The 15,867-nt window shown below is 36.3% G+C and overlaps 2 protein-coding genes across 2 annotated transcripts; both read right to left on the minus strand.

Annotated features, from left to right (window-relative positions):
- Positions 1-4,575: 4,575 nt before the first annotated feature.
- On the minus strand, positions 4,576-5,130 carry LOC147531620 (uncharacterized). Its single transcript, XM_086649763.1, has one exon. It carries the CDS (start codon positions 5,128-5,130, stop codon positions 4,576-4,578), a length of 555 nt encoding a protein of 184 aa, XP_086505889.1.
- Positions 5,131-7,242: 2,112 nt separating this feature from the next.
- On the minus strand, positions 7,243-8,091 carry LOC147531621 (uncharacterized). The gene is made up of 2 exons (XM_086649764.1): positions 7,423-8,091; positions 7,243-7,269 (listed from the first exon to the last, which is right to left on the minus strand). The coding sequence occupies exons 1-2, from the start codon at positions 8,089-8,091 to the stop codon at positions 7,243-7,245; spliced, it is 696 nt and encodes a 231-aa protein (XP_086505890.1).
- Between the last annotated feature and the right edge of the window lie 7,776 nt (positions 8,092-15,867).

Below are 15,867 nucleotides of genomic sequence, written 5' to 3' on the forward strand. Positions count from 1 at the left end.
TTATTTTTGACTTATTTGGTTAACTCCTAATGAATAAAAACGCCTCGAAAATTGACTAGGTCGTAAATACTCTGCAACGAATCGCGATGGATCTCTGACCCAGTTAGACACAACCTTAATGTGACATGAAACGACTAAGGCCATGCTCCTACGAAAGGAAGACGTGTGTCCCCCGACTGAGAAAGAAGGTACCTTGCTCAATTACTCAAAAGATAAACTCAGAAAATGCGTGATCAGAAGATAAGACGCCTAATGTAAGAAAATAAAAGAATAAATGAATGAAATCCATTCCTCTAAAATGAAGGCATTAATGTCTATCTCACGCGAACAGACACATGGACAAGTGCAGCAAAAGCAACCCCTGGAGGTAGCTCTGAAAGACAACCCTACAATGCAGCCCTGAAGAATAACACTAAGGAGCAATAAATACCTAATTATGCGAAGAACGTCAGGCTTCACGGACAACCCTGACTTAGGTATATATTCTAGGCCTTGAAGATTTAATTGTTCAGCACGTATCATGCACATGATCAATCACTTGCATACGAAACAGGAAAGATTTCTAAGTTCTTTTACTATTTCATTTCTCTAATTTCCACTAAGGTGTGGCAGGACTCGTGAGGATTCAAAAATTGGCCATCAGTTGATTGAGGTCAATAAGTCAAGAAATTACTCAAAACCCAACGGGTCAACCCACATCAAGTCAACGGGAGGACGAATCCGAAGGAGGTCTGCCGCTCAAAACCCAGAACTGAGGGGTCGGTACGATTGTCTTAGGCACCTTAAGACTTGCATTAACTCAGGTACAACCAGTCTGTCTTGGGATATACGAGAAGACTAGGGGGTCCACGTCAGCAAGGCAAATACCTCAATCTCGAAACATGGGGGTTGTAGCGTGCATATTGCTTACCGACTTAATCTTGAAATTAAATAAAGATCCTAGTCGGAAGGATCTTATGTATTTAATAACTTGGGTTTCTAGAGTCTCTCAAGGAGGTAACATCTCTCAAAGAATCTATCAACTCAGAAATATAATCTATCGAGAATCCTTAAACAAGGGAACTCCTAAATATCAAAGAGACGGGATAATCTCAAAGAGAAACCCTAATAACTTTAGACTACGAAATAATATTTTCAATCTAAGACAGTGGATCTCAACCGCCTCATCGACGCGCCCTTGCGTTTGGTCAAAGCAGCCTATAAAAGTGATCAAATCGTCTCAAAGCAGACACGTTGGAGAAACACATTCAACACACATGGAGTAAGTCTCCAAAGGTTCACTAAATATTCAATTCTCTTAACTACATGGGTAATCTGACTGTCTTGAGTGTCAGATATATAGGTTTTTGAGCTCCTTGCACGTTTTCCCCCAGATCGGAAAGGAGCACAACAGGATTCAACGTAGCAGTCTTACCATCAAAGCGGGATCTAACATCACAACCCCATTATCCTAATTGATACCAGAAGGACAAATTTTAACATCAGGAAGCTCCGTCGCTACTTCTTGCCAATGCGTGCTTTTCATTTTCATACATGTGGTCTTTTTCCTTTGTGGGTTTGTTTCTTCAAATTGGGCCTTATCATTATTTGTATCTTCAGTTAACTTATTATCTGGGTATAAGAGTTCAGCTAACTTACATCTTCTGGATAGATCATTTGATCCTAGTAATCTAGTTTTGGCTCATTTTAATTCGATGAGGGTCCATTCTATTTCGACTGGCAATGTTATTTGGGTCTCAACTTTGACACTACTCTTTCTCAGTTTTTGTTTTCCGCTGCACCTCTCACCCATCACAGTTCTTCAACAATTTCTTATTATAACAAAAAAAAACAATTTCTTATTGGCTATGTCAAGTCTTTAGGTTTGGGCGTGGCCATCAATTTTAATTTTCAGGTGTCTGATTATAATCTTTTAGATTGTGGTGGGGCATGATTTCTATTTCAAGAGAATACTGGAGGGTAACTTAGGAATCTTCGGGTTCCACTTTTAAGAGATCTCAAGACTTTTATAAAGTTTTGAATTTCCTTTTCCATCTAGTTCTAATGGTGTGGTGTGAACTACTACAGCTTTCGAAGTGGTAGTACTTATTCGATCGGATAGTAGAAAGCTACTCCCTCGTAGGAGGATCTTATTCTTATAGGAGTGTGTTCTTGGCAATATATTTGTGATTCTTTTTACTCCTTGTAGCTTTGTCTCCATCCTTGTTATTTTTTTTTTTTTTGAGATCCATCGTTGTTATTAATAATACTATGTTTCAAAAAAATTCAAGTGACTCAAAAACTAATTTATATATTACTTTAGTTATCACTGGGTTGGATATGATAATTAAGGAAGAAATCTTTCTTCCCCAATTAAAATGCTCAAAGAGCACACAAATGTTGACTAGGTCTTCAAAGCATTGGAACCTAGTTTACTGAAAAGAGGAACAATCCAAACTTCTCCTTGATTTTTAATTTCTTGCCGGTTGTTGAGGATGAAAAACATGGTGAGGGTAGATTCACATGTCCTGAGCTAGAGAGAGACACAAATAGAAATGGCAACATCATCAAGTGTGAGACAAGTCATCTTTATTGATAAAGACAATTACATCTTTCTCAAAAAAAAAAAGACAATGACATAGTGAAAGGCATCAAATGTGAGTAATGTACCACGAAGTGGATCTGTGCCTCGTAAAAAGAAAGACCATAAACTCCCTGAAGGACAAAACAAAGGGAACACTTACTGGTTGGTAACAAAATAACAAATAATGTGGTCTAATAGTTTTTTTTTTTTTTAGATGAAGGAGAATAACATTACTGAACAAGCGAATACATAGTTTTTAGCGAACAACAGTAATAAAAGAAGGTATTACATTCCATACCGTCAAATTTGTCTATAAGTTCTTTAACCTGTTGCAAGATCTTTTTGGATTGCCAGTGAAGGCCAACATTTTGATCGTTGATGAATAGGATGAGAGCTTGGTTATCACTTTCGATGTGCACATGGGTAATATTCAATTCTAAGGCCCATTTAACGCTGAGTAGTATGGCGAAGCTTTCACATTCTTCCGCATTCTGACATCGAACTGAGTCTGCCGCTGCGATGATAAAAGCAGAGTGTTCATCTCTGATGATACAACCTATGCCGGCTGGTTCTGTGCTCTTGGAAAAAGATGCGTCGACATTAAGTTTTATGAATGGTGTCGATGGAGGTCTCCATGTTGTTCCTTAGTTTTATCCCTGCATTTGTTGGTGATAATAGATTCAATCTTAATTGGCGTAATAGAGGTGGTATTTATCCTGTCAATCATTTGTCTCAGGTTTTGTTTCTTTGTGGTGAAGCAATTTTCACAACGTGCTTTCCATATAAACCACAGAATTTTGGCATATAGTAGGGTCAGTTCTTCATCTAGATTTTTCCATTGATGGATCCATTGATTTGTAGATTCTATTTGATCTGTTCTTACCTGAAAGTGAAACCATATCGCTTTCGCGAAGGTGCAGTGAAGCATAACATGATCTAATATTTCGTTTTCGATACAATTAAAACAAGAGAATTGGTTTCCAATGTATTTACCTATTTTTGCCTTTACTGGTAGCTCATTAGTACAACATTTCCACAGAAATAGTTTAACGCGTGGAATAGTATTCATATTCCAAATAAAAAAACCAGTCGGTTTGATCCTGCCTAAGATTTGTACTGCCTATTCTCAGAAAATTATACATAGATTTAATCGAAAAAGTACTTGATTTTGTTAACGTCCATATGGGTTTATCCTCTTGGTTGCTTTGGATATTTATGCTTAGGATTGAGCTGTAGAGATCACTGTTAAAACAACTTGTAGAACATTAGTATTCCAAGTATTATTATCCATAAGTTACGCTACCCATAAATATATTTTACAATATAGTAAACCAAAGGTCTCTTGTGGTTGAGTTAATAAATATATTCTTTCCATAAATTTTAAGAGAAATAATTTATGGTTAAAATTTATAGTTGCCAAGACCAACATAACAAATAAGTCATTCTTGTCCTAAAAATCAGATTCTTTTCTCTCTATCTCTTTATGTTCTTACAACGTTTATATCTCTACTAATTATTTTGTCTTGAAAATCATTACAAAAAATTATATAAATGTTTTAAATGTTGAATCTTCTTAAAATATTATTTAATTCTAACAACATAGTTAAATGTAACATTTTTATCAATTATTTTCGTAAGAAATGAATTTTCCATCATTGCAATCTTATTTTCATAAAAAAACATAATGTAAACTGATATTTATTTTGTTGACATTTTCAATATTTTTCTAACATTTTATTGATTCTATTAGCATAATATGTGTGGCATATTATATGAATTATTTTTTTTTGGTGAAAGTAGGCATCCGCCTAATATGTATTCAATATCAAAAAGAGGAATGTTAGCTTTGTCCGTCGCTAACTGACTTACAATATAATTAGGAGGTTGAAACATCTCCTTTGATGAAGAAAATTCTGAAGTAAAAGCATTCCTAGTTAGTAAGTGAGCCACTTTATTAGCTTCACGAGAACAATACATGAACACAATTTGTCGATCATCATCTCCCCTCTCTGTCACGAAGTGCATAATTGTTCAAATTTTCCACGGGGTATCTCCTCAGGACCATAACAAGCATTTACTACCGTCATTGCATCACCCTCAACAACACAAGGAGACTGGGTTAATGTCCTAGTCATTCGAACAGCAAGACGCGCCGCTTTAACCTCAGCTTCTAAGGCATTCCCAGCTGTGTCGTAGCTCGTATATGCAGATATGAAATCACCATTATTATTACGACAAATCACCCCAAGAGCTGCTTTCCCGTCTTTATAAGGCGCATCAAAATTAATTTTGATCCCTCCACACTTTGGGGTCAGCCACATTGGTGGGTGTAGAATGTTCTCAACTGTCTCTTGCTCGGTCATGGTAGCTTTAATCCCCTCAAAGTCCTGCATCATATTCATTGCTTCTTGTACAATCTTACGACTATTTGGAGCTATGTTCTCAAAAACCATTTTATTTCTCGCCTTCCATATGAACCAAGCGGTATATAATCGCAAAAGTATAACACTATCATCTTCATCACCTACAGATCCATTGACATAATATACTAGAAAACGGTTCCTCATCCTTGAATCTTACTCCTATTGGTGGTAAAATTCATGTTTCTTTTGCCACTTTACATCTTCGAAATATATGGTCAATATCTTACTCTTCCTCCATGTTACAGACCAAACAAACCTTCGAGGCATGCGGGTTAAACCTTAATGCTCTCTTTTTAGTGGGAAGCGCATTTTGGAGTAGACGCCATAAGAATTTTTTTACTCTAGGTTCAACTTCAGTTTTTTTCCAGAATTGAGTCCACGTTAGTCCATGTGGTAGCGTCGAAGAGAATGATGTAGAAGGCATATCATTTTCCAACGTCTTGTGTAGAGATTTAGTGGTGAAGTTTCCCTTTTCTGTGTGGATCCACACGAGTTCATCCTTGCTACATTTTGTACTTAAAGGAATTTGGAGAATTTGTCTAGCCGATAATTCATCGAACACCGCCATTCCTTTTTCCAGTCACCTGTTTCTCCAATCAAATCACTAACTAGTCGAACATTTTTTTACCCGATTTAAATCCTCTTAAAGTATGAACCCATGGGTCCTCCCAGATCTTTATACCTTTCCCATTGCCAACCGAATAACAAACTCATTTTTCAAGAACTTTACGCATTTCTAACATGCTTCTCCACGTTGCTGTTGTTGAGAACTTGGGCTCATAATTCCAAAAATCATTTTTTTCAAGTATTTGGCTTTTAATAGTTGGACCCATAAGGCATTTGGTTCCGTCAGAAATCTCCATACCAGTTTTGCCACCATTACTTTATTTACCAGACCTATACTTCGAATTCCTAACCCACCCATTTTCTGACTCAGTTGTAGCTTCTTCCAATTTAAATAATGCATTTTTCAGGCCTCTGTATTATGTCCCCACCAAAAGTTGCGTTGTACCTTCTCAATATTCTCCATGACCCTTAGGGGCTATATTAATCGACAAAAAAGAAATAGGGATGGAAGCTTGTTCGCTTTTTAGCAAAATCGCTCTACCAGCATGTGATAGAGAATTTCTCTTCCAACCTGTTAATTTTTTTCAACTTTCTGAGTGATAAAATCATAGGAAGACAATAAATGTTTCGGCTTCAGTAGATAGTTCCCCAGATAAACATCATCACTTTTCATCTCTTTCACCCCGAGAATTCTCACCACCATTTCTTTTTTATCTGTATCACGATTCGAACTCAACTGTATAGAAGACTTTTGGTAATTTATAAGTTGACCCGAGCAGCTACCATATGATTCCAATACTCTCTGAAGTTGTGAAAAATATTAATCTCTGACGCTTTTCCAAAGAAAAAGAGGTCATCAGCAAACATTAAGTGACTGATACTAGGCGCATATCTATTTAATTTTAGCCCATTGTATAACCCATTAGTTTCAACTTGTACCACTAATCTAGTGAGGGTTTCCGAGCATAAAATAAATAAATACGGGCTAAATGGACACCCTTGTCTGAGTCCCCGTTCACTATAAAAGAATCCCTTTGGTCGCCCGTTCAACAATATAGAAAAAGATGTTGTCGATACACATTTCATAATTAAGAGGTGTGTATTTGCAATAATACCAAATCTGCGTAACACTGCACTTAAGAATTCCCAATTTACTCGATCATAAGCCTTCGCCATAGCAACTTTTAAAGCAAAAGACCCATCTTTAGCGGAAGTATGTGTTATTGAGTGAAAGATTTCTTGCGCCACTATTATATTATCAGAGATTTGGCGACCGGGCACAAACGCATTTTGTACTTGCAAAATTAATTTCTCAAGTAAAGGCTGGAACCGTCTAGTCAGTATCTTCGTAATACCTCGGTAGATAACATGCAAAGTGCTATGGGTCTATAATCAACCAGCTTCTCAGGGGCTTTAACTTTTGGAATTAACGTAATATGTGTATGATTCAAATTACCTGGCAAGCGGTCTGACTCGAATATGTACCGGATCTGACTCGTCACTTCATCACCAATTAGCGACCAACACTTTTTATAGAATAAAGCCGAAAACCCGTCGGGGCCAGGAGCTTTGGAGGATTTCATCTCCTTTAACGTTTGCCAGATTTTGTCTTTAGAGGGAGGAACACTAATATCAATGTTTTCTGCTGCCGTGAGGGGTCTTGAAGTTAATTCTAAAGCTTCTGGAAAGTCAGAAACCTGTTCTGTTCTTGATGCCCTGTAAAAGTGATCAATAAAAACATTAGTGATCATTTTTGGATCAGCAGACCAAGATTGGTCCGCCAATTTCACCGCATTAATACTATTTTTTTCTTCTTCTATTGAGAACAGATAGATGAAAAAATTTAGTATTTTTATCATTGTCCCGCACCCAATGTTTTTTGGCCCTTTGGCTCCAAAATAATTCTTCCATTCTTCTAAGTGTTGTGAGCTTATCGGCGATCTGCTTTTCTTCTTCAATTGTCTCCCTTGATGGGGGACGGTTTTGGGCAGCTAGTAGCTCTTCTTCTGCTGCTTTAATTTGTTCAAACAAGTGCCCTACCCTATACTTACTCCACACCTTTAATTGTTTAGCAATCTGAGGTAATCTTTGAGTGAAATTACCGCTAGCCTGTTCCCAGGATTCTTCCATTTTATCAAACTCTTCGTGTACAGTCCAATGAGCTTCAAAGCGGAACAGAATGACTCCTCGAATTTTTTCTTTTGATGTATTTAAAATAATAGGTGCATGATCACTATTGAACCTTGGCAAGTGTTTGACTTGTGTTTGTGGGAATCTAACTCTCCACTCTGGATTTGCAAGTACTCTATCTAATCTTTCCCGGTTGTGAGTTTGCAGTTCTCTCCCAATAGTCCAAGTATATGGCGGGCCTGAATACCCTATGTCAATAAGGTTACAATCAATAATCATCTGCCTAAATTGTTCTGCAGCTTTCCTATTGAAGCCTGATCCTCCCCACTTTTCTTTTTCTATCATTACTGCATTGAAGTCTCCCCTGGCACACACAGGTTCTTGAGTTTGAAGACTGAAGTTCCTCATAAAATCCCAGAAAACTCCTCTATCATTAACACATGGTGGACCATAAACTGACAATAAACTCCACTTTTGGATTTAACCTATTTCATCCATTCTTGAATGTATATGATTATTGGAATGAGATATCACTTCTAGATTAACATTGTCCTCCCATAATAACCATAGTCCTCCACTAAGTCCATTTGATGGTACAATAAAATAATTCTTGTAGTTCACTTTCTTAATCCAGATATATGACGAGCTTTGTGAGAGTTTTGTTTCGGACAAGAAAACAATGGAAGGTTTAACTGCCCGGAAGAATGTATTCAAGGACAGAATAGTCGGGGCATTCTCCACTCCCCGACAATTCCGACTTTGTATTATCATTGAACTTGCGGCATTGTAGGGCTGGCCGCAAGAATCCGATCATCAAAACAGTCTTCAGTATTAGTTCTCCGTTTCTTTCCTTCATCTTCTTCACTATCTTCATCAATCAGACTAAATTTTCGACTCCGTTTAATAGTCTTTGCCTTTGGGGTTGCTTTATTTTGTTGGGGTTGAACTATTTCACGAGCTACCTTCTTCCATGAACCACGTTTGTTACTGTGTCTAATTCGTTCAACATCTTCTTTACCATCTTTCTTACCCACCTCTTTTAGTTTAGGTGTTTCACCTTCATTCAAGACTTCACATTGTACTTGAATTTTCATCCCAGTTTGATTCACCTCTAAGTTCTTACTAGTTGGGACTTCTTCATTCTCTGGTCATGCAGTGGCATAACACCACCACCAGATAAGCCGTCTAATGTGTTACTGAGTAATACTTCCTGCGTGCTTTGATCACTCTTGGTATTAATGATCTCAGCCGTTGATGTATTTGCTATAATTATCTCCTTCAATAGTCCCGTATCCACTAGCATGGGACTAGTCATTCTCTCATCAATAGATTCGTTGACCAACTCATTCCTAACGAAAATTCAACAATTTTGGTAACTTTTAGAGTAAGTCTGGCAACAGTATCATCACCCACCTTGGTATGGAAAGTAATAATATTGTTGTTATTACTAACCTCCATTAGATAAACTAGAAAGTGAGAAATTTGAGGAAGTAGTTAAATTTAAATTAGGCAATTCACTTGATTTACTCGATTCGACAGATTGAGTAAAAGATTTTCCCCGATTTTCATTGATTTTCCTGAACGGATTCCGGCCAGACCCTTCTTCTCCGACTGTTCTTGATCGATGATCGGAGTTCGATCTTCGAAAATCTACTTTCATATCATCATTAAATCTCGGTAGCAATAACTACTTTGCTCTTTATTGCTTTTCTATGGACCACTTGTCAGAAATTTCTTCTCTAACTTTTGTCCTCGTTGAACAATCTGCCATCAAATGACTAGTTTCCCACAGAAATAACAATGTTTTACTAATTTCTCATATTTGATCTTTAGAGTAGTTTGTCGTTTATCGTGTAATTCCATAATAATTTCTGCTTTCAAAGCTTTAGTGATATCCATGCAAACCCTAATACGAGCATATTTTCCCCATTTGTTCGCTTCTCCTTCTGGAATGGTTTTAGCCTCCCCAATCATGTTCCCTATCTTTGTGATTGTTTCTTCGGTAAGGTATTCAATAGGCAATTTATGTATTTGAACATTGAACTCCATCTTAGTATACATATAATCCTCAGGTAGCTTATTCTTTTCACATCTTTCCCATAGTACTAAGTCATCTTGGATATACCAGGTGATCCATCCTCCACTTTTTCTCCATCAGTTGTTAACTCAAAGTTTACTATATACGATTTAACGTGGAATTCTTTCACCCTAGTTTTTCTATCGATTTCCATGCTCCTATCAACTTCTCCTTTAATATATTCAGGTTCATTGTTCTTCCAGAGATCAGTTTAACCGCTAAGCATTTTCGTCCTTCATCTTCAGACTTCGCCTCTTCTTTAGATAGTTGTAAGATTCCATCATCATCTTTCCCCATTAAGTTTCTCATTAAATCCACCATGTTATCATAATCTTCATCCATGATTTCTAAGTTGTTAATCTTCTGTATCTCAAATATCCGGTAATTGATTTTGCGTAGGTAAGAAGAAAAACACCGATCTACCACCCCCCAAGTAGTGGTTTCGGGCAAAGGAGCTTACCTCCTCAGAAAATCGCCCTAAGTGACGTAGAGAGATCCACCAGAATTAGTTAGAGTATGTGAATAAAAGTTTAATTATCTATCTAGCATCTTATTGATTCTAACAACATTCTTAGATATAATAGAATTTTAATTTTTTTCTAGCATTTTATTGATTTTTAAAAACACAATTATATACTTACACTCAAAAATACTTTTAAGCTTGTAAAACAACTTAGATGATGAATCAATGTAACAACAACATAATAATGTATCATATGTTTTCTGACTTACTTACATTATGTTACCAAATTTTTAACATTTCTTTACCATTTCCTTGATTCTCCTGTATTACTTAAATTAGGAGAACGACATTTTAAACATTTTTCTAGAATGTTCTTTATTCTTATTACACGTAATGCTTATACTATTTTATGGACCGTTATTCGATCATTGAATGGATTTCCGTGATGCAAATTCTTATAGTTGTTACCTTAAATCAATGAGCGATTCTTACAGTTGTTGTTTTTAATTGCACACACACTCAATCTTTTGTGCTGGATCGCTAAGAATTGTTTGTGAATGCTGCAAATGGAATAAGGTTTTTTACCATCTTGACCATCTTAGAAACCTTCATAAACGAAATATTAATTATAAATCAGACTTACACGATAAATTTGTACGCATCTTGATCATTTGACAAGATATAATAATGCATCACTTCCTATCCGTTTATTGTCTATATAATAGGGCAGTCTCTTTGAGTGTGACTCAACATTTTTCATGTATCTTGTCATAAAGAAAATACACTCATAGGCAACATATCCATCGGCAATTGAACACTCCGGCTGAGCTCTATCACAGACATAATTCATTAGAGGATACAAAAATCTAGTTACACAAGAACAAACTCTCATCAAACGAATAAACAAGTACGATAAATATAATATATTGATAAAATATTAATAAAAAATTAATATACCATTCAATGGGGTACATCCATCGACATTGGTCGGGACCATCAATCCGTACCTCTGTGGGTAAATGAAGTGACAAGTGAATCACTATGTCAAAGAAGGTAGGTGGAAGTATCTTCTCCAACTTACACAAAATAAGTGGAATTTTATCCTCTAGTTGTTGATAATCTTCCAGACGACGTACTTTGAGCACAAGTCACGAAGAACATGCTTTGGTGAAGTCCTTCGAATTGCCAATGGCAACAACTGTTGCATGATCACATGTGAATCGTGACTCTTCGAATCATATATCCTTTGTTCTTTAACAATAACACGACGAACACTATTCGAGGATAACTATCTAGAGTCTTGAGGTTCTTCAACACGTTGCAAAACATCTCTTTACGTGACTTGTCCATAGTATAACTGAAGGGTTACGTATGTATCTAATACACTATCTAGTGTTTATTGCGGAATCTCAAACATCTATATGTTAACACTAGACATCCAGGATCGATATTTACATGACTAATCAATGAATTAGAATGGAAAGAAGATTACCTTAATCACTTTCCCACGAACAAAATTCCGACTAGATTCGGAAGATCAAGAACTCCAACTATAGTTCCTCTCCTTGAGACACTGAGTGTATGACTTGAACTCCCTCCTTCGAGTCAGCTAAGACCTTCTTGAAGGTTGAGATGAAGAACACTTTCTTCTTGACTAGATAACCAAGAAAACTCCTTTTTCTCTTTCTTTCTTTTTCTCTCTTGAAAAGCTCTCTTAACTTTGCTCTTGATTGCATACATAATTATGTCTAATGAGGTCCATTTATAGGGAACATAGTGTAGGAGTTTGTCCCAAACTAGGATTCCTAAAATATCTCACTCAAGACATCCTTAGAAGTCCCACACAAAACCAAATTAGGGCTTATGGTGTGGCCGGCCACTATAGCCCATTATGGGCTTTGTGGCCGGCCCACTTAAGGGTCTAGCCGGCCATGTGCTGGCCGACCCCTTTATGGGCACTCCCGGGCCTCCCTTTTAGCCCGGGTTTATGTATACTTGTCCGGACTCTTCCGAACACTAAATAATGAATCCAATCCACTTATTTGCCACTTTATATCTAGTCAATCTCTCTCCGTTCAAACCATCACTCTTATGTGTAACCCTTGTAGGATCCGGTCTATGTTAGCCGCGGATTACCGAAGTCATCCGATGATCGTAGTTGGCTTCTAGCTAAGCATTACGACCCTTAATTCGACCGGACTAATGATCTTCCGTATAAGGTCATTATGATCCTATTCGCCAAATCGTACGCATTGCCATCTTAGTCAAAGGACATTCCCTTAGAAGGATACCATTCCTTCGGACCGAGGGAATATATCCTTCAATAACATGCACCTGGAATCTAAAGTTTACCATTTACATTTTCTTTTGGGAGAAGCTCGTACCTAATTCCCATTTTCACGAGGTCTAATCTTGTCGTGTCATATTATCTTTTGTTTTTCCCTCAATATCCATAATAGTACCCAAAATATTGTCACAAATGTTCTTTTCAATATGCATAACATCTAAGTTGTGTTTAAGCATATTATGTTCCCAATACGACAATCCGTAAAAAATACAGAGCTTTTTCCAATTATCCGGCATAACATTTTTCTGTTTCATAACTCTTCTTTTTATTCTACAACCAACATCACCACTCAAACTCTCCTCAATTTTTTTGCCAAATACATGTGGCAAGTCTCTTAGCTTTTGCAGTATATCAGTCCCAATTAGAGGGTTTAGAGGTGGTCTTCGTTCAATAGTTCCATCAAATTCCTTTTTCATCTAACGAAACCTATGATTCAAAGGTAGAAACCGCCTATGACCCATATAACATGTCTTCCGCCAATTAGAAAAATATCTATGACATGTTTGCTCACGAATGGTGAACGTGCCATTTTATCTTTAGTATTCCAACCTAATAACATGGCAAGTCCTAGATAATCACTTATAGTCCACAATAAACCTGCATGCATTCTGGACATTCAATTTTAGAAGCATCATAAGTGTCTACCTCTTCTTCCCATAATTCTTTGTGTTCATCGATCAACAACCACAAATACATGTCTATGTCATTTCCCGGACGATGAGGTCCAGGTATAAGCAATGAGAGGACCATATGAGGTTGTTTCATGCACAACCACGGTGGTAAATTGTAAGGAACAAGTACCACCGACCACGTGTTGTGCGAAATGCTCATTGTTCAGAAGGGATTGAAGCCATCACTTGCCAAACCCAATTTCACATTTCTTGAATCTGCAGCAAATGTCAGATTCTTAACATTGAAATCGTTCCAAGCTTCAGATTGCAAGATGCCTTAACAACCCATCTTTTTTGCGAACTTCATCTTGCCATCTCATATCCGTTGCACTGTTTAATGACATATACAATTAATGTTATCTTGGTTTCAAGGGGAAGTCACGAAGAGATTCAATCCCTTGATTTCCTTCCTGAGTTTTCTTTATTTTGACAAAAAACTTCGTAATACAAAAGTCTATTGAAGACGAAGATTAGCAAGAGGAAGAAAAAAAAATGGGACAAAAATTTATGAAAAAAAAGAACACAAACAAAATAAAACAAAACAAAAAAAAATAATAAATGAACCACAATTAGTAAACCCGCTAAAAAGAGTGGTCAAAAGTGCATTTAGAAAAGAATAAATCTACATGAACCGTGCACATGAACCGTCCCCCAACTTGGACAAAAGACAAAAACTTTTTTGGTGCGTTTGGTTGCAGGATTCCTACAAAAGTGGAATTTGGTAAGAATCAAGATTTCTTGGTCTATTTGGCTCACAAAAATCTTAGGACTCTTGAATCCCAAGGATTCCTAAGTCCAAAATTTATATTGGACCAAAATCTCACCCCACCCCTTCAGATTTGCTAGGATTTTGGGTTAATAAATCCAAATTTCAAACTTAAAATAAACAAAAAAGTATTCCCTTATGAACATATTTTTCTATAATGTACTTATTTTAAATATATTTTTCAAAAATCATTATTATTTCTAAAAACTGTTTTTTTTTTTTTCCGAAATGATTTTCGGAAACCTTTTTTTTTTTAGAAAACTGTTGTTTCCCGAAAATCATTTGTTAAGTCTGAAACTGTTATTTCCCAACCCAAATTTTTTGACAACCGTTTTTCCTTGAAAATCAATTTTTTCCGAAAACGACTTTTTTTCTCGAAAATCGATTTTTCCCCCAAAACATTTTTTCCTCGAAAACCATTTTTCTTTGCAAACTTATTTCACCCGAAAACTATTTTTTCTCCCAAAACTGTTTTCCCTGAAATTGTTTTATATAACCAAAATTTCCTGAAAAATGTATTTGCATGAAACTCATTTTCCCCAAAATCCGTTTTTTCCTCAAATTTTTTTTCGATAACCGAAATTTCTCTGAAAACTTTTTTTTTCATTAGATTGTTTTTCCCAAAAAAATTTTTCTAGGAAACAACTGTTTTTGTGAAAATACATTTTTCAGTTATCAAAAAAAAATAACTCGGGAAAAAATGTTTCGAGAAAATAACGTTTTTCGAGGAAAAAACCTAATCGGGGAAATCGATTTTCGAGAAAAACGTTTTCGGAAAAAAGACTTTCGCGAAATAACGTTTTCTAGAAAAATATCCCAAAAAGAAGAACAATTTTCGAAAAGACGTTTTGAAAAAACGAGTTTCGAGAAAAGGGTATCTTCAATTCTGTTAAAAGAAACATTAATAAAACAAAACATAATAAATCATAGATTTACTATTAGTTACCAAACAAAGGAATCAAATTTACTTGGACTATTGAATCCGTGCAATCATGAATTCGAAGGACTCATGAATCCACAAATTCATGATTCCGTTATCCAAACACACCATTAATTAATTGAATTATTTCCAAATAGCCCCCTACTTTATGACCAGCTTCATGCCTATCCCCCTTCTTTATCGAAAATATCCAGATGGCCCCCTTTTTCAGTTACCGTTATAACTTCGTTAACTAGTCATCACCTCTCTCTCCTCCATATCATCACCACTCTCTGCCACCTCATCTTATCGCCACCTCATCGTCTTCACCGTGAAGGTCGTCGGCCGTCAAATTTTCCGGCGGCGACCTTCAAACATAAAAAAAAATTCTCTCTCTTCTCTCTTCTCACACATATAACAACCATTAAAGAAAAGGCTAACCAACCTGGAAAAGCTTCAAAACCCTTTCAAGAACTTCACAACTTTTAATGAAATCTGGAGGAGACAAAGCCATGGAATCCCTAGAAATATCAACATAAGTAGTCTCTCTTTTACCAAATTTTTCCCAATTCTAAGAACAATATTAGTCTAACTCTCACCAGATTCTTTTAAAACAATTAATGCACCAGGAACATTATCCCATGGGACTTGAGTAATAAGAGTACCATCTTCATCTTCAATAAGACCTTGATTATGATCTCCTCTAGAGTAATGGTTACTTAGGGTTTCACAAGAAGCTTCAAGAATCTGACGTCTACTTATTAAAGCATCTTGACAGAACCCATATTGAGGTTGTTGTCTTGTTGAGAAATTTTAGCATCGTATGCTCCAGTGGCGGACCCAGGATTGTTGGCTGGTGGGGGCACATATTAAATGAAAATTCTAATAACAAAAAAATTCTATTTGTTTATTTATTTCTAATACCATAATTAGATACAAAT

Source organism: Eschscholzia californica, unplaced genomic scaffold (genome assembly GCF_041429995.1).
Source record: "Eschscholzia californica isolate CP2 unplaced genomic scaffold, dmEscCali1.0.p SCAF_6, whole genome shotgun sequence".
Lineage (NCBI taxonomy): Eukaryota > Viridiplantae > Streptophyta > Magnoliopsida > Ranunculales > Papaveraceae > Eschscholzia > Eschscholzia californica.